Source organism: Colossoma macropomum, unplaced genomic scaffold (genome assembly GCF_904425465.1).
Source record: "Colossoma macropomum unplaced genomic scaffold, Colossoma_macropomum, whole genome shotgun sequence".
NCBI classification, from domain to species: domain Eukaryota; kingdom Metazoa; phylum Chordata; class Actinopteri; order Characiformes; family Serrasalmidae; genus Colossoma; species Colossoma macropomum.
Genome location: NW_023494800.1, coordinates 6,663,425 through 6,687,163, shown reverse-complemented (window position 1 = coordinate 6,687,163; position 23,739 = coordinate 6,663,425). Strand labels below are relative to the sequence as shown.

The 23,739-nt window shown below is 40.2% G+C and overlaps 1 protein-coding gene across 1 annotated transcript in view; it reads right to left on the bottom strand.

The window, feature by feature from the left end:
• The window catches only part of stk32a (serine/threonine kinase 32A), an 87,842-nt gene that overhangs the window by 37,608 nt on the left and 26,495 nt on the right, over positions 1–23,739 (bottom strand). The window contains exon 5 of the mRNA XM_036588238.1: positions 11,184–11,357. Coding sequence (XP_036444131.1) covers positions 11,184–11,357 — 174 coding nt within the window. The remainder of the gene's footprint in view (positions 1–11,183; positions 11,358–23,739) is intronic.

Sequence of the window (23,739 nt, the reverse complement as noted above, 5' to 3'; positions counted from 1 at the left end):
GGAAACCGTGAACCGGCAAAGAGCCGAACTTACTGTAAGCCTGACATGTAGTAGTTATCTCTCCATCTGCCAAAGGTACTACAAACAAACAAGGTTTCCCATGAAGCCAAACCAAATCAAGAAGTCAAAAAAGACTTTAGAAAGGGCAGCTTGGAATGTAGGTGAGAAAACACAAGCAGTCTGAGTCAATGTCAGTTTTACATTCAGCTGCCCAAGTTACAGTGTAAAATAAGTAGCAGAATAAAGTGCATCAACATCCAAGGTTGTGTGTGCAAGAACATTCTGAGAAGATAAACATTTCACATTAAAGCCCTGTGCAGAATGTGGAATGACAGTGGTGTACAAGTTTATTGCATATTACACTGTACCTGATAATGCTGAGTGGGGAGCAAGGGGGTTGGGTGGGGAGCAAGTGGGGTGGGTGGGGGGATGCAGTGGCACTTCCACAAAGAGGGTCTTAGACCCAATCCCATTTCACCCCTTGCCTCTACCACTTAGCCCTTACCCCTCCGTTTGGGAGTTCTTGCCTAGGGTGTCCTGATTGTTGCTGAGATAGAGGTGTAGGGTGAAGTGTTGGGGCTACATGACCCTCCAAATGGAGGTTTTTCAGAGGAGCACTGCAAACAGAGTGTTATGAGAAAAAAAGAAAAACCGGCAAGATGGCTGAACAAGTGATCAAAAAACCCTCAAATGTATTTTCTCTGTAAAAAATACCATTATATTATCTTAGTTTAATGTCATTTCAGTGTATTATGGTCCTTTTCTTCATAACAAGCATAGAAAGTCCCACTCCACTTTAAACTCCTGCACCATTTAAGGTGAAATGGGAGAACTTGAACAAGAAGCTGGCGAATATCTGACTTCAGCTTCATATCACTGAAGAATTAGGGGTGGGTGATAATAAATAATTGTCCCCTCTTTGAAGGCATATGATTCCCTAAATGTAACTAAAGCCCAGCAGTGAGGAGCTGAACTTTACCCTCCTCTGCCATCACTGCAGACTGGCAGGGTCGCCTACAGAACAGCGCTAGTAGCTGTTAATGAAGTAATGCTCTTTTTCATTTGAGGATCCCATTTTATGGGGAAAGATTCCAACCACTACTCCTTGTAACTCAGGGCAAGATGACACTCAAAAACAAAGGGTGGGGTAAAAATAAGAAAGGGGACTGGGCCCTAGACCAAAAAAGCTTGAGACATGCTGCTGTAGAGGATTTGTTAACTTATTTTCACTTAAAAAATCAACAAAATATTGAACTCTTGCATACGACTGTATTAAACAGCTGCTTTTAGCTAACCAGCTAAAGTTAGCAAAACCACTTACTAGCTCGCTATGCATTACATAATGAATTGGCCACACTCATCAACCTCCAAGCCTTCTCATAATGTGAACTTACAGAGTAACTATACTCATTAATCTCTCCTCCACATGTACAACTGTGACTGAAGACTCGCCTTCACATCATCTGGTCATCTTGGCTAGCATGGAAAAATCCTCTCGACCGTTTGAGCTGAACGTGTGATGCCTGGAACAGGCTGCATGGAATCACAACCACTGAAGGTGCATAAAAAGTCTCTCCCTTTGAAAACAAACAAAAAAAACAAAAAAAGCGCCGTCTCTGAATGAAAGAGCAATTTTATATCAGCAGCTACTTTCAACGCGCGCCTCAAGCTCTTCTGTATTCATGAGGAATGTTAACTAAAAAAGAAACATGAGTCAGGGATTCAGAGCTGGACGTGAGTCTCGTTCGGGCTGTGAGGGTCCACTGTGAGAACAAAATTTGACAAACAATCTGGAGCCTCCAGGCTAACCGCATCACAATTATTCCTGATGCATTATTGACGAGTCACAGCTCATAGCGTCCTAAAGCCTGGCGCCATTTAAAGACACACAGCTAAAAACAGAGACGAGCTAACGTGACTTTTTTAGGGTGATAAACAACTGAGCCAAACACAGTTTCAGGCCTAGTCGCGGTAAACCGGGAAATGCCAAGAAAGCCTCACATGAGAAGGAAATCTTTCCCATCTCACTTTAGGGACATCTGGCTTTAAAGATGTTTTCAATGTGCTTTTATTTTCTTTGTCACTTTGCAAGTTCGTAACATATTAAGACTAAGCATGTTTTATAGTGGAAAACTATGACTATATATCTAAAATACTAATATATATATACAACCCCATTTTCAAAAAAGATGGGACGCTGTGAAAAATTGAAAAATGTTCATACAAACAAAATGCAATGATGTGCAAATCATTTAAACCCTATATTGCATTGAAAATGCTTCAAAGACAACATATCAAATGTTGAAACTGAGAATTTTTATTGTTTTTTGAAAAATATTTGTCCACTTTGAATTTGATGCCAACAACACATTCCAAAATAATTGGGACAGGGGCAACAAAAGGCTGGTAAAGTTGTGTAATGCTAAAAAAAACAACTGGTGGTTGATTGGCAACAGGTCAGTAACATGATAGGGTATAAAAGAGCATCCAAGAGAGGCCGAGAGAGGAGGAGTTCACCACTCTGTGAAAGACTGCACAATCAAATAGTGCAACAATTCAAGAATAACGTTTCTCAACTTAGCAAAGAACTTTTGTTTTCATCATCTACGGTACATAATAACATTAAAAGATTCAGAGAATCTGGAGAAATCTCTGTATGCAAGGGACAAGGCCAAAAACCAGTATTTGCTGGCTGTGATCTTTGGGCCTTTAGATGGCACTGCATTAAAAACGGACTCTGTAGTGGATTCTGTAGTGGAAATCACTGCATGGGCTCAGAAAAACGTCTGAAAAACACTGTCAATGAAAACAGTTTGGCACTGTGTCCACAAATGCTAATTAAAACTCTTAAATGCAAAGAAGAAACCAATGCTGCCACCTTCTCTGGGCCCGAGCTCATTTGAAATGGACTGAGGCGGAGCGGAAAAGTGTCCTGTGGTCAGATGAACCAACATTCGAAATTCTTTTTGGAAATCATGGAGGCTGTGTCCTCTGGGATAAAGACCACTCAGCTTGTTATCAGCGTACAGTTCAAAAGCCACAAATCAATGAGTAACGGCATTGAGCTACTGTCCATTTCGGAAAAGTGAAAGTGGCGTGAAGAGCTTCATCACGTCATTCAGAAGCTGAAACTCTCAGTGCTTCCACACAGGCCATAACTCTGATGTTTGCAGCCCAGTTTAAGCTCTGTTTGAGCTGCTTTTGGAGATTCTTATGCTCTTAGCATTTGTGAAAAAGCTCTGTTTGCTGGAACACAGCTGCTCTGTCATCTTGGCTGTCATGATGCCAACACCAGAGATGACCGTGATTGATCAGTGAGTTAATGTTGCTGGAGAAAATTACATTTGTTGTGCAAGATATCGTCAGTTATACATGTGCTAGGATTAATTTACTGTCATTCAAACTAATCACTCTGTGTGTAAAGGCCTTTAAAGGGAGAGCTTAGAATTAAGCCTGCTTAATTCTAAGAGATAAAGAGAGGCGAGGAATGGTCAGGTCAAAATGAATGTTGACTGTATTTTGGTACATAAAACCACACCAACAATATAGGTGGAGCTCAGTGGGAACAAATAAAATACAATAAATGTAGCATATGGGCCCTTTAATGAAAACAGTGCTTCCAACCTTCTCAGTGACAGTATAACTGAAAAATAACAGCAAGAAAATTCAGATTTCTAAAGAAGGCCACATGTACGTTCATCTCCCGATGCCCGTTTGTCTCCTTGTGGTATATTTTGCCAAACATGTGACAGAGGCGTCTTTTGGTGTTGTATTTCTCTAAAACTCCTCCAGTACACAGTGCTGACTGTGACTGGGACAAAAATGCTGCATCGTGAAAAACAAAACTGTAGAACAGGCGGAGACGGAGAGTGTGGTTTGAGTTGTCACTTTTCTGCATAAACTAAGCTTCTCCCAGCACACACACACACGTAAGCAGAAACCGGGGAGGCCTCAGACCTCTGTGTGTGTGTGTGTGTGTGTGTGTGTGTGTGTGTGTGTGTGTTTCCCACTCCCAAACAACAACACACGTCAAAACAGCAGCCTTCTCCCTAACGCAACAGGCTTCAGAGTTACGGTGACTGAGGACTGAGGTAAGACTGAGGTGTTTTTATGCTCAGTCTTGTCAACAATCTGATGAAAATCTCCATTTCCATGATAAGTAATCTGATTCAAAATTGCATCCATGCCACTAGTACCACTTAGTATAGACGTTACCATGACAACCAGCATCACGTGGGTCCAGTCAGAGTGAGATGAGCAGCAGTGAGCAGTGCTTGTGTTTTTAATTACTTTAAAATGATGTCAGACTCAGGAAAACGTCCTTCACATGTCCTTATTAAAGAAGGCCAAGAGGAAGACGTCGTGTTCTGAGACACATAAGCTGGACGTCCGTCTCACCGCCGTCTTCTAAAGATCAGAGCATGAACTTCGTCTCCTCTGCAGACCAGTTTCTGCTCCGCTGAACGTTATAAGCTTTCTCTCTGACGTGACGAACATGATCAGAACGGACTTAAACTTTACCATTGGGAATGTAATCAGATACAGGCGTTTACACGGCTATTATTCTTCAATTTAATGGATTATTTACAGGATTACCCACCTCGTTCAATCAGATAGAAATTGTATTCCGAATGGCCTCAATCAGACTAGTCTATTCCGATTGAGGTGTTTACATGGACATATTCTATTCCGATCGAGCTATTAGTCAGATTATTGGAGAATTATTAGGCTGCATGTAAATGTGGCTACTGTGTGACTCACAATAGAACTGCTGCTTCTATCAGTCTATTTAACCCATAGGATTCTACAGTTGTTACTATTATTCTGCTGTACTATTTCAACGTAGGTACAAAAATACATAGGTAATTATGAAGTTAAGACACAGTCATATGCAACAGTTTTGGTGCTCCTGGTCAAATGACACATTTTATTGAAGTGAAAATAAGTGAACACATCCTCTACAGAGAACACTTCTGCACATTTTAATGCACAGTTAGTGTTTATTTGCTGAATTGAACATATTAGGGAAAAAATAAAACATTTACAAGAGGCCTGTGCAAATGTTATGACACATTTTATGAGCGTTAGAAGAGCTCTGACACTAGACACTTTTGAATCCAGGCTTAAAACATTCCTATTTGAGCAGCTTTCAGCACAGGTTAAAACACTGTTAGCGTTTCAAGCCATTTTTCCTTTATAACGGCACTTTTTTTGTCCTAATCTAACTTTTAATTTCATTATTTAACTATCCTTATGTGGGCAGCACGGTGGCGCAGTGGGTAGCGCTGTTGCCTCACAGCGAGAATGGCCTGGGTTCGATTCCCAGCTGGGTGACCAGGGTTGTTTCTGTGTGGAGTTTGCATGTTCTCCCCGTGTCTGCGTCGGTTTCCTCCCACGGTCCAAAAACATGCAGTTAAGCTAACTGAATATGCTAAATTGCCCCTAGGTGTGAGTGTGTGTGTGAATGTGTTTGTCTACCCTGCGATGGATTGGAGACCTGTCCAGGGTGTATCCTGCCTTCCGCCCAATGACAGCTGGGATAGGCTCCAGCACCTCGTCGCGACCCAGAAGGATAAGCGGTTTAGATGATGGATGGAACTATGCTTATTTAATTTCTAATTTGATTTTTAATTTTAATGATTTTCCCTTCCCTTGTTTTTCTATTCACGTTTACTTTTTTGAACAACTCTGTATTTTCTGGCTCTGTATTTTCTCATTTGTAAAGCACTTTGAATGACAGCAGTGTATGAAAGGTGCTATATAAATAAACTTGCCTATGCTTTATATTTTTACGAAATGTTAATAAATAGCAAACAAATGCAAATTGCAGAAATAATATGAAATAAAATTTGCTTAAAAAATGCCATGTTTAAGTGTGTCCCCAGTAAAAGATGTGTTATTTTCTTCACTTAGAAAATCATCAAAACATGATGGTCAACATGATGGTCAAACTTTGCATATGACTGTATGTAAAGAATAACATCTACATTTGAATTATTCTGTATCATGAATGAATGTTGAGCTTTGTTAGGTCACATTCTTTACATATCAAATAAATGCAACAACAGCGTTGAGACGTCAGGTGATTAACAGAGATTAGAACAGCAGAAACAGCACGTTTCTGTGTCGGCCTTGGAGAGGTAAGACACACCCACTGCTGACACAAGCATTCCATTGCGCACACACAGCTTGTATAATCGCCATAGAAAAACATTGACCAACAGAATGGGATGGCCTGGAGCAGCTGCACATGAGCCTAAGGTCAGCATGCCCAACACCCGTCAGCTAGAGGGGCATAAAGTGCCCCAGTATTGGGCTGTTGAGCAGTGGAACTGCTCCTTTTGGGATGATCTGGAGTGATCCAGAACTGACCATCCAACATCAGTACCTGACCTCACTAATGCTCAATCAAATCCTCACAGCAATGTTCACACATCTAGTGCAAAGTCTTCTCAGAAGAGTAGAGGCTGTTACTGCAACAAAAGGAGGACAAAGTCCCTATTAATACCTTTAAATTCAGAAGAAACTACTATGAAACATCTTTTTTTTCAGTTTCATGAATGTCCTTCAAACTGAAACAAGCAATTTTCATTATTTCAAAATGTTTAGATGAACAAAAACAATGCTGATCATTTGAAATCTAATACACACGTCAGACCATCCTCTGCCCTTCACAACATCTGGACATTCCAGATATATTTCTAACTGAACTCCTTCTACATTTCTGCAGGGAGGACACGTCAGCTCTTCGGTTGTGGACAGCTCCTGTCTTTCACTGATTTGCTTCCTTCAGACAAATTGATCAGGAAGCATTAACACAGTGGACTCACGCTGTAAAAAAGACACCTCAGGTAATTGATAACGCATTGATAGGCACTTTTAGTCCTTGGCAGGAGTGTCTGCTACAGTAAACTCTCTCTGATGTGAACTGAGTCAGATTCTCACCCCCAATTACACTCCTGTTCAAAAGTGCAGAATCACCCAGAGTAATGATTTTTTGTTTTTATACTGAATTATTAAGCATCTTAAACTAGGCACCAAAAGACATTTATGATGCGTTTAATATTTCAGGAATTTTGACAATATGAAGCTAATGCTCTATTTAGAATAATTAAAAATTTGCCCTGAAATTTAATGGTTACTTTTGCAATATGATGCATTTTTGACATTTTATTAAAGTTAATTAAATATATTATAGCAGATATAATTATAGTATAGAAATTAACTATATTATAAATTCTTTTTTAATGTTAATTTTGTTAAAACTCCTATCTAGAAATTAATTTTATGATAACTTCATGTATATTTGCTATAACACTCTTTCTTGGTATTACTTTTGTTATAATGTTTTTTTTGATATTCATTTTCTCATAAGTTCTTTAACTATCCAAATTTTTTTTTACATTAATTTTATGATCATTTTTTTCTTGATATTTATCTTATTAAAACTTTTTTCTTGATTGTAATTGTATTATAACTACTCCTTTGATATGACTTTTATCATAACTTCTTTTTTATCCTAATTTTGTTGTTATTTTTGATACTCATTTTATGATCATTCCGTCCTTGATATTCATTTTATTGAAACTTTTTCTCCTTTGATATGAATTTTTTCATAACTTCTTCTTTATCCTGATTTTATTACACATTCTTCTGATAATCATTTTATCATAATTTCTTTTTGATAGTCATTTTATTTAAACTTTTTCTCCATTAATATGAATTGCATCATAACTTAATCTCATCCTAATTTTAATATTAGTTCTTTTTGATACTCATTTTTTAATCATTTCTTTCTTGATATTCATTTTATTGAAGTTTTTCTCCTTTGATATGGATTTTATCATAACTTCTTTTTTTCCTAATTTTATTTGAACTGTGAAATTCATTTTATGATGCCTTCTTTCTAGATATTAATTTTGTGATAACTTCTTGCTTGAAATTTTGCTGGAATCTTTCTTGGTATTACGTATGTTATAACTTCTTTCTTAATATTAATTTATTATAACTTCTGTCTTTTATTTTTATTATAACTTCTGCTCTGATATAAACTTTATTATACCTTCTTCCTTGTTAGTAAGTTTATTATATTTTTTAGATTATACATCTTTTTTGGTTTCGTTCATCATTTTGGAAAAACATAAAAAAAAAAATGACAAAAATGAAAACCTTTCTCCCATGTCACAAAAATTAATGTTTTAATTTTATAAAGTTTAGATTTATTTGAAATTAAATAACAACAGAATGTAAAACTGATTATATTCTTGCTATTAGGGGTTTAATAAAGTACATTTAAGGCAGCCAGGTCAAAACAATGAGCAGCATCATATTAGAATAACTTTATACATGTATCTGCTACCAGGCTGGTTTAATATCATTGAAAACCTTGATTTCAAACTTTTGAAGCGTTTGAATGTAGTTTTTGATTGTGAGGTGTGTGTCTGCTGTTTTCTGCTTATTTGGACAGCGTCTCTGACTTAATTGAGCAGTGTGGCGTTAATAATTACAGTTTGCCGTGAGCAAAAGCAGTTGGCGTCATGTTTTAGAGGCATACTGGAGCAGAGACGGGGGGGAACTCGAGGGACTCCTGCTTCTGGGTGGGAGAATTCACTCGAGAGCCTTACCGAAGGCTCAGGTTGCCTGTTTCTCCAGTATCAATTAACACTTCCTGCAGTCGATCATTATGAACCTGAAAATCATGAGATTTTTAGCACCTGGGCTGAAGCAGAGAACAATATTAACCCTTACAAGTCTAGAGTTATTGCTGTCATTCTGCTTAATTGTAATTAAAACGTAATTATGTAAATATAATGTACGTTGAATGTCATGAATTACATTTATATTTGATTTATATTCTGCGTTGACTGGTTTGAGTCTGCCCTCCTGACTCGTTTCTGTTTGTTCTGATGTCAAAAATGGAGAAAAATGTAAAGCATGTTTTCCTTTCTGCAAAATAAGGATGTACATATAACAATAATGTAATAACAAGACCACTTTATTTACAAAATGACCAGTCAAAACAGACCTTAATCGAATTCATTGTGACAGTTTGTTTTGAGTGGTCCTTTTTAAATGAAACAAACACTCAACAGACATGTCAAGAACATATGAGGGTTAGGTTTTGGGTTGAGGTTAAGGCTAGGGTCAGGATTAGGGCCAGGGTTAGGGTTAGGTTTTGGGTAATAAAGCTAAAGAGTGACACATTAAATACTGAAAAAGCAATATTATATTTGGTTGTCAAGGCTTCTGCATATTTTTCATTTAAATATATGTTTCCTGCTTTTTCTGATGCTGAAAAATGAGTCACTTGTCCACGATTCTTACTGGAAATTAAACAAGCGAAAGGGAGACTTTTGAACAGTGCAGTAGATCCCCTTCTACTTACAAACAGATGTGAAATGGGTTAAAAGTTTAGGATATGCACTTTCCACACAATTTCTCCACTTGTTTCTATGAGCTACATGTGAGAAATAAAATGTAAGAAGAGGCATTTCAAGCTGTAACAGTCATCAGGGACCTTGGAGGGTTAGGTGCAGGGAGGACTCCCCCACCCCCTCACGCCCATACTCATGATGAGGCCCCATATGGCAAGGAAATTGGGCTGTGCCCCTTTCTTCGAGACCAATTCAGTCCATGCAGTCGATTTACATACAGATGAGGTGAAAATAAGAATATTTCCAGCTTTCCTTTCAGCCAATTCAGACGAAGCGTGCAATCTTGATTTTAAGACAGAGAGCACATCAACGCCTGCATGCATCATACAGGTCTTAGTAAAGAATACACACAACAGGAAACGTTAAACAGATAAATGAAGTTCACTTTGTGTTCTGTGTCTCCTGGATGCACAACGAGCTGATGGGACCAGAGTGAAACCAGACCGGACTGGACTAGAGCTTTTTTATCCAACATCATTTTTTAATAAAACTAGAAACGTGTATTTCCTGAAGGAAACGCAGAATGGTTGTACAGCTTAAATGTTTCCCACTTCCTGCTAGGCTGTGGCTAGGCAGTTCCTATGGTATCCCAGGTGGTTGCTAAGGTGTTGCTAGACAGTGTCTATAGTACCCCACGCGGTTGGTAAATTGCAGTTGTCATGGGTTTAGTTGTGCGTAGGGAGTTGCCAAGTGTTAGCTACATGTTGCTGAAAATGAATAGGAGACTCTGGGAGGAATGAGGGATGAAAAAATGACAAATAGAGGAGAGCGGGTCAGTATGGGTGTGGACTAGAGCTTTGGGGCCTGCCCTTAGTGAGTTAATGCATTTTGGTGTCTCTTGGGCGAAGGAAAAAAAAGGACTAGGGTTTGGGCGAAAATGAATGGGAGGAACGAGGGATGAAAAAATGGTAAAATAGAGGAGTGCAGGTCGGTATGGCTGTGCAGTAGAGTGTGAGGACCTACCCTTACTGAGTACATGTAGTTTGGTGGCTGTAGGGCAATGAAGTAATACAGTTTGTGTGGCGACAAAAAAGGAATGGGACTCTATGGGAGAAACGAGGGATGGGGAAAAAAAATGACAAACAGGTGCCTGTGGGTCAGAACAACATTGAATTTGTATTTGGGGGCCTGCCCTGAGATGGTATATGTGAAACTGTGCCTTTCGGTCAAGCAGAAGTTCAGTAGATTGTCATGCAATTTTTTACCCCACTCATTCCTATGGGAAAAAATTCCGCAAAATTCCATTCCCACACGGAAACCGTGCATCCGATCAAAATCTGTATACAAGCACGAATCACACAATCAGACCAGACAATCTGGAGTTGGAACGGTGTTGATATCTCTGAAGCATGTTTCTAGGCGGTTGCTAAGGTGTTTTTAGGCAGTTGCTACAGCTTGAGGGGTGTAAACTAAGTGGTTGTTAGGGAATTGCCCTGTGGTTGCTAGTTGTTGTGATTAAATGGGAAGTTGATATCTCGAAAACATAAAGATAATCATTGGTAGATGGGTGGAGAGGAAAAAAGAAATCAGATTTAAAAAAAAAACAGCCAGTCAGCAGCCCTGAGTTACTCGAGGCCCCGAAGCCTGTGCATCAAATCGCCCCTGTCTACAACTACAATCTGCAGGGCCCGTTCTCTACTGCGAGTGAGAAATACTTCATGTAAAGTTATGACATGCTTTTGTTATCGCTGGTGAGAGCTGCAACAGGGATTAATGTCTTTATCTGTAGACAGACTTTAGTGGGTTTACCTGTGGATGATGCGTTTGTTGCTTAGGTAGTGCAGTGCAAGAGCCAGTTCGCAGATGTAGAGTTTAACAGTGCTTTCAGAAAAGTGGACGTTCTGCTGCAGATGGTAGCGCAGGTCACCTCCCAGCAGCAGGTCCACCACCATAAACATATCCTCCTCATCCTGAAATGAGTACCTGGATCAGACAGAGACAGAGAATGATTTTTAACCTGTTAAAATTGCTGCTTTGTGTATATATATATATATATATATATATATATATATATATATATACATATATTTATGTGTGTGTGTGTGTTCTAATGATGTTAAAAGATTGAAACCAAGTAACTCCTTTTCACAGCTGCCAAAAAATGTCATTTTCAATACCAAGTCCTTCAGTTTTATTATTTTTTTTTTCTTTAGTAACATTGTAACAGTAACAGTGTGGATTTCTGCAGTTCTCTTACTCTGATTTCTTTCGGATTTCTCAGTCTGCGCTGCGACGGTGGTACTGGAAATAAGCAAGCAGCATTGCCGCGAGATGCAGGAAAACACTTTTGAGGTGACAGTGAAACCAAATACATGCTTCACGAAATTATTGAAATATTCTACATCTACTAGATGATGTATGTTCATATTTTCAGGTTAAGTGACTCAATGTAGACTCATGTAGACCTGGATTTCCCCATTTTCTGATTACCCAAGTGCATATAAAGACACTCAAAGATTATATATATATATATATATATATATATATATATATATATGGAAATGTCATGGAAAGTATATGATTTATGAAGTCCAGAAGCAGATCAACATTTATTAAGGTGTTTTTACTGTGTTAAAATGCTATTTTTTATTGAAGCAGTTGTACAGGATTGTGTGATCTGAAAAAAAAAGCAGCATTTTATGTCTATGTGTTTATAGCGACACAGCAGGGGGTTCTCACTCCTCCCCTTTCACCCCTCATTGCTCACTAGCAGCTCAACACAGAGTCACAACATTTCACACACACAGACAACAATGTATTGATTAATCTGATGACAGGGTTACAGGGAAAACTCTTTCATTTAATCATGTTAATTAAAAATATTGTAGTCGATTTCCTTCCCAATGGTGGAACGTCCACTAATGAGCCTGCAGAAAGAAACAACAGTGAGCGTATAGTACCTGCATCATTAGATGTTAATTAATTTTATTGTTATTTTTTTCATGCTCACCAATTGTTTGTTTTTTTCTTTATGTTCCTTCTTGAATGGTTTACTTTTGAGCATGTTGAACTGAAATAATGCATAGTTTTAGAGCCATTTTTTAAATGTAACAGTCCTGTTTTACCGGTGCATTTTGTCTGTTCCAACTTGTTCACAAACAAAATATTCTGACTCACATATCATATTGCGAAACCACATTCAAGTATCAAAATGTACTGTTGCCATATTGCCCACCTTTAATCTGACCGCACCAATGAGCTGAAGAGAAAGCTACTGTATATTTGTGTGGTTAAGACTTCTACAGAAACTCCAGGAAGTTCTGACGGGGGATGATTTTGTGATTTGAAGGAAAACCCTTCATTAGACGAGACTGTGTGTTTGGGTTTGAGCCCTCGAGCCTGAAGGGTTATCCATCAGTCGCCTCATCTGTCAGCAGACCGACATCAGCAAGCTGCCCACTTCCACTCTCCTCTGAAGAGTCACCGCTCAAATCAGTATTGATTTTACATGCTGGATCTCTGAGGCTGCCTCACTTTGACATACCTGAACTATTAGACTGCTGCACTCGAGCGTATTATGTGGTTTATTACATAAACTGTTCAACAGAAAAAGCCTTCGTATTCAAGCCATGAAAACATCAAGGTCAGCTTTTCATCAAGCAGCGGCTTCCCTTGACGTTCGTTATAGCCCACGTTCTGCCACCACTGTTAGCGTGGAGAAGGCAATACAGTAACAACCTGAGTCACTTCATTCTTCTGTATTCAATAACAAGACAGAAAACAGGAGGTTGACTGAGAGCCAGAGGAAAAAAACGACCTTCACCGAGGAAGGAGTTGAGACTGACTAAGCAGATGTCTGAATGTACTGTATATTTAAAGCTGTGGGGAAAAATCTCCTTACCTGTGGTCAATCAGCTGAGATTTATTTGGTGTCTAAAGTTTGCTTCTTTGGTTTAGTGCTGGAGCTACAAGGCTAATGTAGCTAACAAGCAATGGAAGTGTATGTACACTGGTTAGCACTGTGCTAACCAGATCATCACAGTTGCCTCAAACAGCACAGCTGTTAATTAATCTCAAATGTGGTTTATGGTATTCCTAACAAAATTCAGGCTTCAAGACGGCCACTGCTACTGTTTGTAAGTATTCAGTGTATATTTCCATGTTTTATATCATACAAGGTTAGAAACCGCATCACTCATTGTCAGACTTTGCTCTGTATTGTGCCTTATTCGAAAAGCTCTAGACTGTCTAGCAGCAAGGTTCAGGGCCAAAAAAGACAAAACAGTATACAAATGAAGTTTGAAATCAGTTCTTAAATAAATAAATAAATAAATAAATAAATACACACACAATATAAAACATGTTTGTTCTCCCATGGGGATAGGCCAGGGGTCGGCAACATGTGGCTCTGGATCCACATGCGACTCTTTTACTGCCCTGTTGTGGCTCCACGGCAGAATCAGATTTTCAGGTCAAAATAAAATAATCCTCCTTCACAGTAAAATAAAGCTCTGCTGACACAGTTTTAACACTAAATGGTCTTAAACGCGGGAGTTAATGTAGCCTATAACTGCTAATTCACCCTTAACACTGAAGATCGGTGCAGTACTGCTGGTCACCATAGCAACAATCTTGCCTAGCTAGTTGCTAACGAAAATGCAAAAAGAAAGATTTAAGACGAACATCAATAGTTTGGTGACGAATGGACTTTTATAAGCACTCCAGCTGGTTTCGTACATATTTAATCAGCTACAAGAAACTGTCAAACACTAAAAAGTCACGAGGCTGAAAGCAGCTTCTCGTTTGCCAGCTTCTTGTTTGAATTTTCCCATTCCACCTTAAATGGTGCAGCAGTTACATTCTGGCGCCTCAGCCACCATTTAAGGTAGAATGAGAAAATTTGAACAAGAAGCTGGAAAATGAGAAGCTGACTTTAGTCTCATTGAAAGTTGAATGTTGAGAGACATTTTATAAGAAACTGTTCCATTTTTGGAAAAGTTTCCTGCCAGAGATGTGAGAAAAGCAGCTATAGCTGAGCTAAAGCTGAAAGCAGAGCAAAGTGAGTCTGCATTTTCATTTGTATTATATTTTTATCCTATACTAGTACATTAACACATACTGAGACATATTTACAACCAAGATGATAAGATGGCCACAAAATGTTGTGGCTCCCAAGGTGGTTTGATTTTTGTTGAAAGGACAAAATGGCTCTTCTTAACATTTGGGTTGCCGACCCCTGGTTTAGGGGGTTGGGTTAAAGTAACTTTATGATGGGCCAAATCAAACATTCTCATGGACAAACTTTGACCCTTTGGACAACCCTGGTCTACAGAAACAGCTATGATGGCACGATACCACTTTTTGTTATTGAACCTTTGGGTACCTTCTGATACTGATACTGTTTGACAAAACAACACTGAAGAATATATAGATAAGCCTATGTTAATATTCCTTTGTAACATTAGACCAACAGGCCCAGCAAAAACGATGCTAAATGTTGTTTCATGCTTTAATGTCTACATGGCATAAATTCGCTTATTATTTACCAGATTTTGGTTCGAATTGGAATAGAAAAAATTTGAAATTAGGAGTCCAATTTCAGCTTTGGTGCATTTGTGTTCTGGTTGTCGGACACTGATAGAAACTGGAGAAATACCATAGTTATACAGCCATCAGTACCATCTGGTCCACGGCTTGTTTCGCGCACAAGGCCCAAAGACCGTGGCCTCATCTGATTCAGCTCAGTCAGACGGCTTCTCAGGCAGGGCAAGAGAAAATGCAGCAACTGGGTCTGGTGTCCATGTTAGACTACAGCCAACCCCAAAACGCTGGCCATTCCTTTATGACTGCCTCCTCAAAAACAAAGTGGACGTCTTCAGATGCAATGGGCTAGACAGTGGGAGGTGATGAAGAGTCTGTTGCTGAGCCTTTTCAGGACAGATTTTTTCGATATCCCATCTAGTACTTTCTGCTGATATCGAGCCAACAGCGATACCAATCCAGACCAATATGCCATCCCTAGTAACCCCTCAATGTGAATGAATAGGCAGCTAAACTGCTGCAGGCTGAATGAGTAGGCAAATATAAATGCTTTCATTAATTAAAAACAGGCTGTTCATGTAGCTTAGCTTCTGTATGTGGGCTGGAGTTAATCAAACTCATTTAAAAAAAAAGGAAAAGTCAGTTTTCTGTGAAATGTGGCCTTTAAGATTAGAAAAACAGGCATTCGTATCAAGTGTGTCCAGGCTTTTAACTTGCACTACCTGTATGAGACGTTATATATGTTTATGACCAGGCCTGGATGGTGCAGTAACTCTTAGTTCTGATGGCTCACTTTCCCCCAGCGGAGGGTGAGTATAGAGATAAGACGCTGGAGCCTGTGAGCTTTTCTGAGCATGAACTGTAAATTCCACAGAGAGCATCAGGGACATCAGCAGTCTGCAGATTAATGGCCTAAAGCTTCCCAAAGGCAGACATCTCTTTTGGGAGAAGACAGTAGGTGGAGTTAAGCCCACCGACCAAATGCTGCATGATAGGGCCTTAATGGCAGCATTCATCAGAATGGCAGCAGGGGAACGAGTCTGGCCCTGTTAAAGCTTTTACACAGCAAATACTATTTATTTGTGATTTAGTCTGATGTCAGTACATTTATATGAATAAGTATGAATAACTAAAGAAATCTTGCAAAACAAAAGCAATGTTTCAGATAGCCAAAATGCAACATTATTAATTCTCCCCCTGCTCGTCGTTTAGACAGCTCTTGCAGGCAACACAGACTCAACCAGTCATTGTTGTCTCTGCTGCTGGCATGACAACAACCACGGCTAGTCACTGCTCTGGCTCTACTGGCCGCTTCATTACTGAAAGAGAGGAAACTGGCATAAACCCACACCAGCAGGATCTAAGCGGAAAGTGAAATAGGAGTTGTGTTGTTATTTAATATATAATATGTGGTTTTCACTTAATTACATCCCATATTAATAAAAATAATGCGTGGCCACACCTTATTAATGCATGGGAACGAGATCCTAACGCATTAATAAGGTGTGGCCACACATTATTTTTATTAATATGGGATGTTGATGTCACTGGCAGGGCTCTGTAGATGACTTAAAGCGTGGGAATGAGATAATTAAGTCATGGTCACCACTTAGTAAGGCGTTAGAATGAGCCAGTTTTATCACCTTCACTCAGAAGACTGTTCTACAATGATGGACGATATTAACAATGCAGTGACCAGTAAAGTTTGTATGTAAAACAGCTGTGGGTGTTTATTTCTGTGTTAGCCTCTCCAATCCAGCCAGGAGCTGAGCGAGCTGAATACGAGATATCACTCAAAAGGACAAACTCTTTGGAGCTTTGTCAGCCTTCAAAGGAGAATTCCACATCTAAGCACGAGCGCCCGGAGCTGTGGAGCTTGGGGGGCTTTGATGGCTCCAAAACTCTTTTCCCCCCACAAAGATTCGCTCTGATGCGATGTGATAAACTCACTGTGCTTCACTGCGACTCACAGTGTGGGAGCTGCCAGAGGAGTTCGGCCAGAGAAGTGACGGTAATTGTTCTCCTTCTCTCTCTCTCTCTCTCTCTTCCGCCAACTCTGTCTCTCTTCAACCTCTCCCTCTCTTTACCTTTCTTTTTCTCTCTCTCTCTCTTTCACTCTCTTCCTCTTTCTGTCCTCTCTGTGTCTCTCTCGCTCTTTATCCATCTCTCTCTTTCTCCAGCTCAGCCAGTCTCTCCTGTCTCCTTCCTTCTTCCTTTTCCCATTTCTCTCTCTCTCTTGCTCTCTCTCTCTCATCCTCCAACTCACTGTCTCTCTCGCCCTTTCTTCTTGTATTTCTCTGTCCGTATCTCTCTTTGGTTCTCTTCTTCTAGCTCTCTCTCTCTCTCTCTCTCTCTCCATCCATCTCTCCCTCTCTTTTTCTCTCTTTCTCTGTCTCCCTCTCTTTCTCAGTGTCTCTCTCTCTTTGTCTTTTCCTCGCTCTTTCTCCAACTTGCTTGGTCCCTTTCTCTCGTGTCCCTCAGCTCTCTCTCTTTTTTCCTCCAACTCAGTGACCCGTCTCCTTTTTTCTTTCTCTTCTCTCTCTCTTTCCCTCTCTCTTCATCTCTCTATCTCTTTCTTCCTCCAACTCAGTGTCCTGTCTCCTTTTTTCTTGCTCTTCTCTCTCTCTTTCTCTCTCTCTCTTCATCTCTCTATCTCCTGTCTACTTATTTCTTTCTCTTCTCTCTCACTTTCCCTCTCTCTCTCTTTTCATCTTCAATGCATTTTCCTGTCTCCTTCTTTCTTTCTCTTCTCTCTCTCTTTCTCTCTATCTCTCTTCATCTCTCTATCTCTCTTTTTCCTTCAACTCAGTGTCCTGTCTTTCTCTTCTGTCTCTCTCTTCATCTCTCTACTTCTTCTTCTCCCTCCAAATCAGTCTATCTATCTCTCCCCTCTTTCTTCTCGTCTCTCTTCTTCCAGCTCGATGCCTCTGATGCGAAGTTTCAGTGTGTTAAAAATCACGTCGCTCTCCTCATCTCTAAAAATCGACTTGTTGTGAAAAGTCTGAGCATTAAACTGAAATTAAGAATGAAAAATACTGATGGTGTTTTTCCCGTGTGGCAGTGATCCGCCATGCCTCACTGCTGAGTGTGTAAATGAGGCAAAACCAGGACTAGAGTTTCAGATCACAGATCAAAGCGCAGAGTTCTATCACACACAAAAGGTGAGGAAAAAAACTCTAGACTTCATGGCAGCTATCAATAAATTGAACAGTGGTCACTGTAGTAGTGGACGGTACATAACAGTATAGCAGTTACAGATGGTTTCAATATATATCACACTAGCTGCTTCCAAATTCAGGGGCTGCGTCCTTCGAAGGCTGCATTTGAAGGCCGATTGCGTCACAGTGGCGCGACTAGGCTGTCCCCTTTCGAAGTCTCCTTCATATGCGGCTGAGAAATGTGTCCTTCTTTTCCATGGTAACGAAGGATCCAAAGGATGGATCCTTCACCAGTCAACATATCCCGAGGTTCATTGCGTGCTAGCGAAGATTCATGAACATGGCGACGTCAGCAGAGTAGCAGACGGCGGCTGAAGAGACACTTGTATATCACTGTTGTCGGAACAAAACCTCATATCTCCAAAATAGTAACTTTACAGGAGAAGGAAAAAACCTACTTTACGTATAATGTAAGTCAATGGAACCAGACATCTTTCCAAGTAATTTTGGGTCATTTCTTTTGGTCCATTCATCATAAAATTTACACAGAACGTAAAGGGCAACAGACATTTCTGAATTATGTCAAAAACTAAAAAATGACAAAAATATAGATGCAAGGTTTTCTTCCAACAGCAGTGATATATTGGGTTTAAACTGAATCTGAAAGCTAATGATACAGGTGTTAAAAAAGCCAATGAATGTGGTCTGAAGCAAAGCTTATGCTAATGTTTCGTTTTGTTTTAAGGAGCAAAGCGCAGACACAGAGAAGCATCCCCAGCTCTAATAAATAAAAAAATAAAACATAATAAAATCAAAGTTTCTGGCTCCGTCTTTAAAGAACTTTAACATAACTTGACAGTAGTGGCGTTTCGTGATGTAGCGGTGAACTGTGACACAGCGGTGCTGTGACACAAACAGGAAATCCGCCGTAGAGCAGACCATCTCATTTCAGTTCAGCCTTCGCGGATCTACGCAGCCTTCGAAGGACACGCCTTCGTAGACCACATCCTTTGAAGGATGCAGCCCCTGAATTGGGACACACTGACTATATCACGGTACACTGTCATGCTTCTCGGTTCTCATTCAGACTCTCATTCTGTTATGGACTCCACCTCCCAGACTCCCTCAGTTCATTGCATGACTCCACCAACCAATCACAAGCCAACCAGAGGACCTCAGTCACCTGGATATTGATTACCATCACCGGTGTTTTCATGTATATCAGCCTGTCTGTGTGCACTATGTCTTTGCGAAGTATTGCCCCTGATCTGTCAGTGCGAACCAAGCCGGTTCCTGTTTTATTGCTACCCTGTTTATGACCTTGCTTTGTTTTCTCATTACTGATTCTTGGTTCATTCTGGCTGCTGGCTGCTGACCTGGTCTGGTGTTAACCCTGTTACGCTTCCCTCTGTCTCCGCTGTCTCTGCTTCCCAACCTCCAGACTTCATTACCCAGAACCCCACTCCGGATCACATGATCTCCAATCTCCCTCACATGACTCTACACCGGTCTGCCTCACCTGACTACTAATTACCCACAGCTGTTCCTTGTGTTTGTTAGTTAAGTATATAAGCCCGCGCTTCAGCTTAGCTTATTTGTGAAGTATTGTCTTTGTTTTCAGAGCATTGCCAAGCCTTCTGTTCTGTCTGTTTGCTGTACCGTGTATGACCATTGTCTTGTTTGTTTATCGGCTTTGCCTTTTGTCCAGCCCTTTCTGTTTTGTTGTATTTTCTGGTTTGACCTTGTTTCTGGATTTTGGACATTGCTTTTTGGACTTCCCACATGGTTACTGTATTTGTGATCTGGCTTTTGACTTTGGACTGGCTGACCTTGATTTTGGATCCTCCCTTTGTTAATAAACCCGTTTTACTTAAGTGTCTTCTTCACCTTTTAATTAACCTTATGGTTTATCTTTTATCCATGAGTATCTACTTCATCAACCCAGCCTTACATGCACACACATTTTTAAATAAATTCCAATTTAATTAAATCTGAAATAAAAAAGATTGTTCAAATTAGTAAAAACAAAAATGAACAGCTTGTCAGTATCGCAAGCCTCAGTCACCTACAGCAGTAGCCCTGTGAGCTCGGCAAAAATGGTGAATTATGTTGTTTCATGCCTTAATTTCTATGAGGCTATAGTTGGCTTCTTATTCACCAGCTTTTAGTTTGAATTTCCTGTTCCACCTTAAATGGAGCAGCAGTTGCATTTTGGTACTGGTGCCAGAATGTAACTGCTGCACCATTTAAGGTGGAACAGGAAATTCAAACTTCAGCATTGTTGTATTTCTCCAGTCATTTGTCTCATAGTCCAGTACCAAGGCTAACCCCCCCCCCCAACAGGTATACTGGCCACTACTAGGTACCAGTGCTAAAAAAATGTAGTCATCTTAAATATTTTGTGATAGATTTTTCAGGCTACTCGTGATTTGACTCAGACTCGTGCTTAACTGACTTGCAATTAGACTTGGACTCATGCTCAACTGATTTGTGATCTGACTCAGAGTCATGCTTAGCCAAGTCGCGATTGGACTCGGACTCACGCTTAACTGACTCGCGATTCGAGTCAGGCTCATGCTTGACTCACTTGTGATTGGACTTGGACTCATGCTTAACTGAGTCAAAGTTCAACTACTCGTGATTTGACTCAGACTCGTGCTTAACTGACTTGCGATTAGACTTGGACTCATGCTCAACTGATTCGTGATCTGACTCAGAGTCATGCTTAGCCGAGTCGCGATTGGACTCGGACTCACGCTTAACTGACTCGCGATTTGACTCTGAGTCATGCTTAGCCGAGTCGCAATTGGACCCGGACTCACGCTTAACTGACTCGCGATTCGAGTCAGGCTCATGCTTGACTCACTTGTGATTAGACTCGGACTCATGCTTAACTGAGTCAAAGCTGACTTTGGCTCACACTTAATTGACTTGCAAAGTGCTACATGCTGTAAATGTCCTGTTTATAGGAAACAAGCTAAACTATCACTACATTAATTTAGCTCTTGTTATCAGCTAATCCAGCCAAAGTTTTAGCTAATTACAGATCACATTCATTACTTATTAAAACTTCAGCTGGATTAGCTATTATGCTAACTAGCAAGTATACTTACAAACTACTGACTAACCAGCCGTTGTTTTGGCCCAGCCTTAGTCAGTAGTTCCCTGATCAACAGCAGAGTCACTCCCTATACCTCCCACTGCTTTAAACAGAGACAGGACCAAACCCAAGGGAGGGCCGAGCCTTCTCGCATTTCAGAAAGAAGAGAGGATCAAAGCCTGAGTGGTGCTGGAGCTGCTCATGCCGTCTGCCACTGGTTGCTTAGTTTCCCTTCGTGAAGCACTCGCTCTCTCGCTATCTGTTTCCTAATTAGACGCAAGCGCTCCAGGCTCGATTAGAAGACGCACAAGGCAAACTGCCTCGGGATCTGTCCGATCACAGTAAACAAAGCAGTCAACAACAGTTTCCGCTGAAGATTTAGACCTATGACATCATACTTATTCCAGCAGACTCATGAGAATGATCTGAAGTAGCTCAAGTTTCCAGATTAGTCCAGATTAGGGCTGTTATAATCACTCCATTAAACTCATTACTTCAAAAAAGTACCTAATCAATGAATCAGCAGTGATTAGTTGTCAGTTTGTATGATGATAATGCACATTTTAAATTCTCCTACTGCTCTCTGTCACTGTAAGAACCTACTGGGATTTAAAGGGGTTGATAAAGGCTTCTTAGTTTTGAATTTTTTTCCAGTAAAGTACTTCAGGATCTTTGTAAGGCTCTGCATGGTTTGTTACTGTTCAGTTAAGTCTATTTTCTTTTATTGTAAGTCCTTCTTAATCACCAAAATAAATGGTTTACAACCACTTATATGCATTGTTTGCCACAAAGTGTTCTTTAAATGGCAGAGGCCCTCCGATGGGCCCAAAGTTTTATTACACACTTCTATAACCTAAGAAAAGCTCAGCCTGTTTACATTGAAGTCCCTGTAGTAACTGAGTAGTAAGCTGAGTAGGTAATAAGCCTGGGATTTTATGGGGTTGATGAAGTCTTTTTAAAGGGTTCCTAGTTTTTAATTTTATCCATTAAAGTATTTTAGAATCCCTGAATGCTCTGCATGGTTTGTTACTGTTCACTTAAGTCTATTTTGATTGTATGTCCTTATTAATCATCAAAATAATTGGTTTATTACCTGATTACTAATATAATCGATGAAAGCCCATAACAAGTGTGTATTATGGTAGATGAAGCACCGTCTGTATAGGAACAGGTGCGCAGTTGTAAAACAATCCTAAAATATTACATATGACTTCTAACTGAGAAGAGAAGTCTGCCCATCATTACTGGGTCAAATCCAAATCCGGTGGAAGTCCAGGCCAAAGTTAGCTTTAATGCTCACACTGCCAAGGAGAAATTGCTAGGCCGATGTCACAAATGCCAAAAAATCTCTTCTAACCCAATTTGCACTTAAAAGCTGTTGGAAAAATGACAGCGTAATTCACTGTGATTCATAGATGGACTCACAGAGAACAAGGGGCAGTAAATAAAGGGCATTGGCCACAGGAAAACCATTAGCCAGGAGAAAGAACACAAACTGATGGGTTCAGCAGCCAATTAGCAAATTGCTTCAAAATTTTTTTCCATTAGTGCATTTCAACTCCCCCCTCCAGCCATCTCCAACCCCCACCATCCCTAGAGGACATCCATTTCATTTGGCTGGAAAAACACTCCAAAGCACACTCTTAAAAATAAAGCTTCCTAAAGGCGTCTTGGCTGGGAGGTACGGTTTTAGGAAAAACTTTAAATGCTATAGAACCTTAAATCTTCACTATGTAAGATTTGGGGGTTTGGAGGCCTCTCTGGTGGAAGTGTGAATCTGATGATCGTGAAAGTGTTGAAAGAGAATTCAAAGAGAACTCAGTCAGAACTTGGTGAAGGGCGTGTCTTCGGAGGTTGTGTGTGAATGAGCTATTATTGTCATCATATCCTCATCAGCGTAATGTTGATTTTACATTTGAGACCTAAACATCGAGCCAGACCTTTGTTTTTTTGGGCCAGTACGTGCGACATTCATACGTAAAGATGTAAGACATGATCTGAAAAATCCTGACTCGATGCCTATGACTTTTAACCCTTTCTATAAAGGGTTTATATAAAACCTCTTTCTATAAACCATTTGCTACTTTTGCAAAATTTCAAATTTATGCATTTATGGTGATTTGGACATTTTTGGAGTCTTTTCCAAGCCTCAATATTTCATTTTCCTGTCTAATTCCTCCTCTACGTGTTTCATATTTTAAGGCTTCGCTGGAGCAGGACCCCCGGCTGGTTGTAGTGCATTACCATCAGGAGAGTACCTACTAAATTACTGATGCTATTCGACTCAAACCCGCACATGTTTGAGTTGAGCTGCTGGAGAAGAGCTGCTGCTAAAAATGCGGCCCAGCAGAAGTGACCCCAGGAAACAGAAGGAAAGAAATGCACTTAAGTGCTCTCCACATGGATTTCCCTCTGCACACTGACTGACAGGCTTCATTAGGAGGGGTCTAATGTTTGCTCAGCTGCTTCGGGTAAAAGGGGCCAAATTACACCTCGGTGCTGAGAAGGCACGAGGTGGGACTCCGGTGCGCTGCACCTTCACGCTATCGATCCTCTTCGGGCCGAC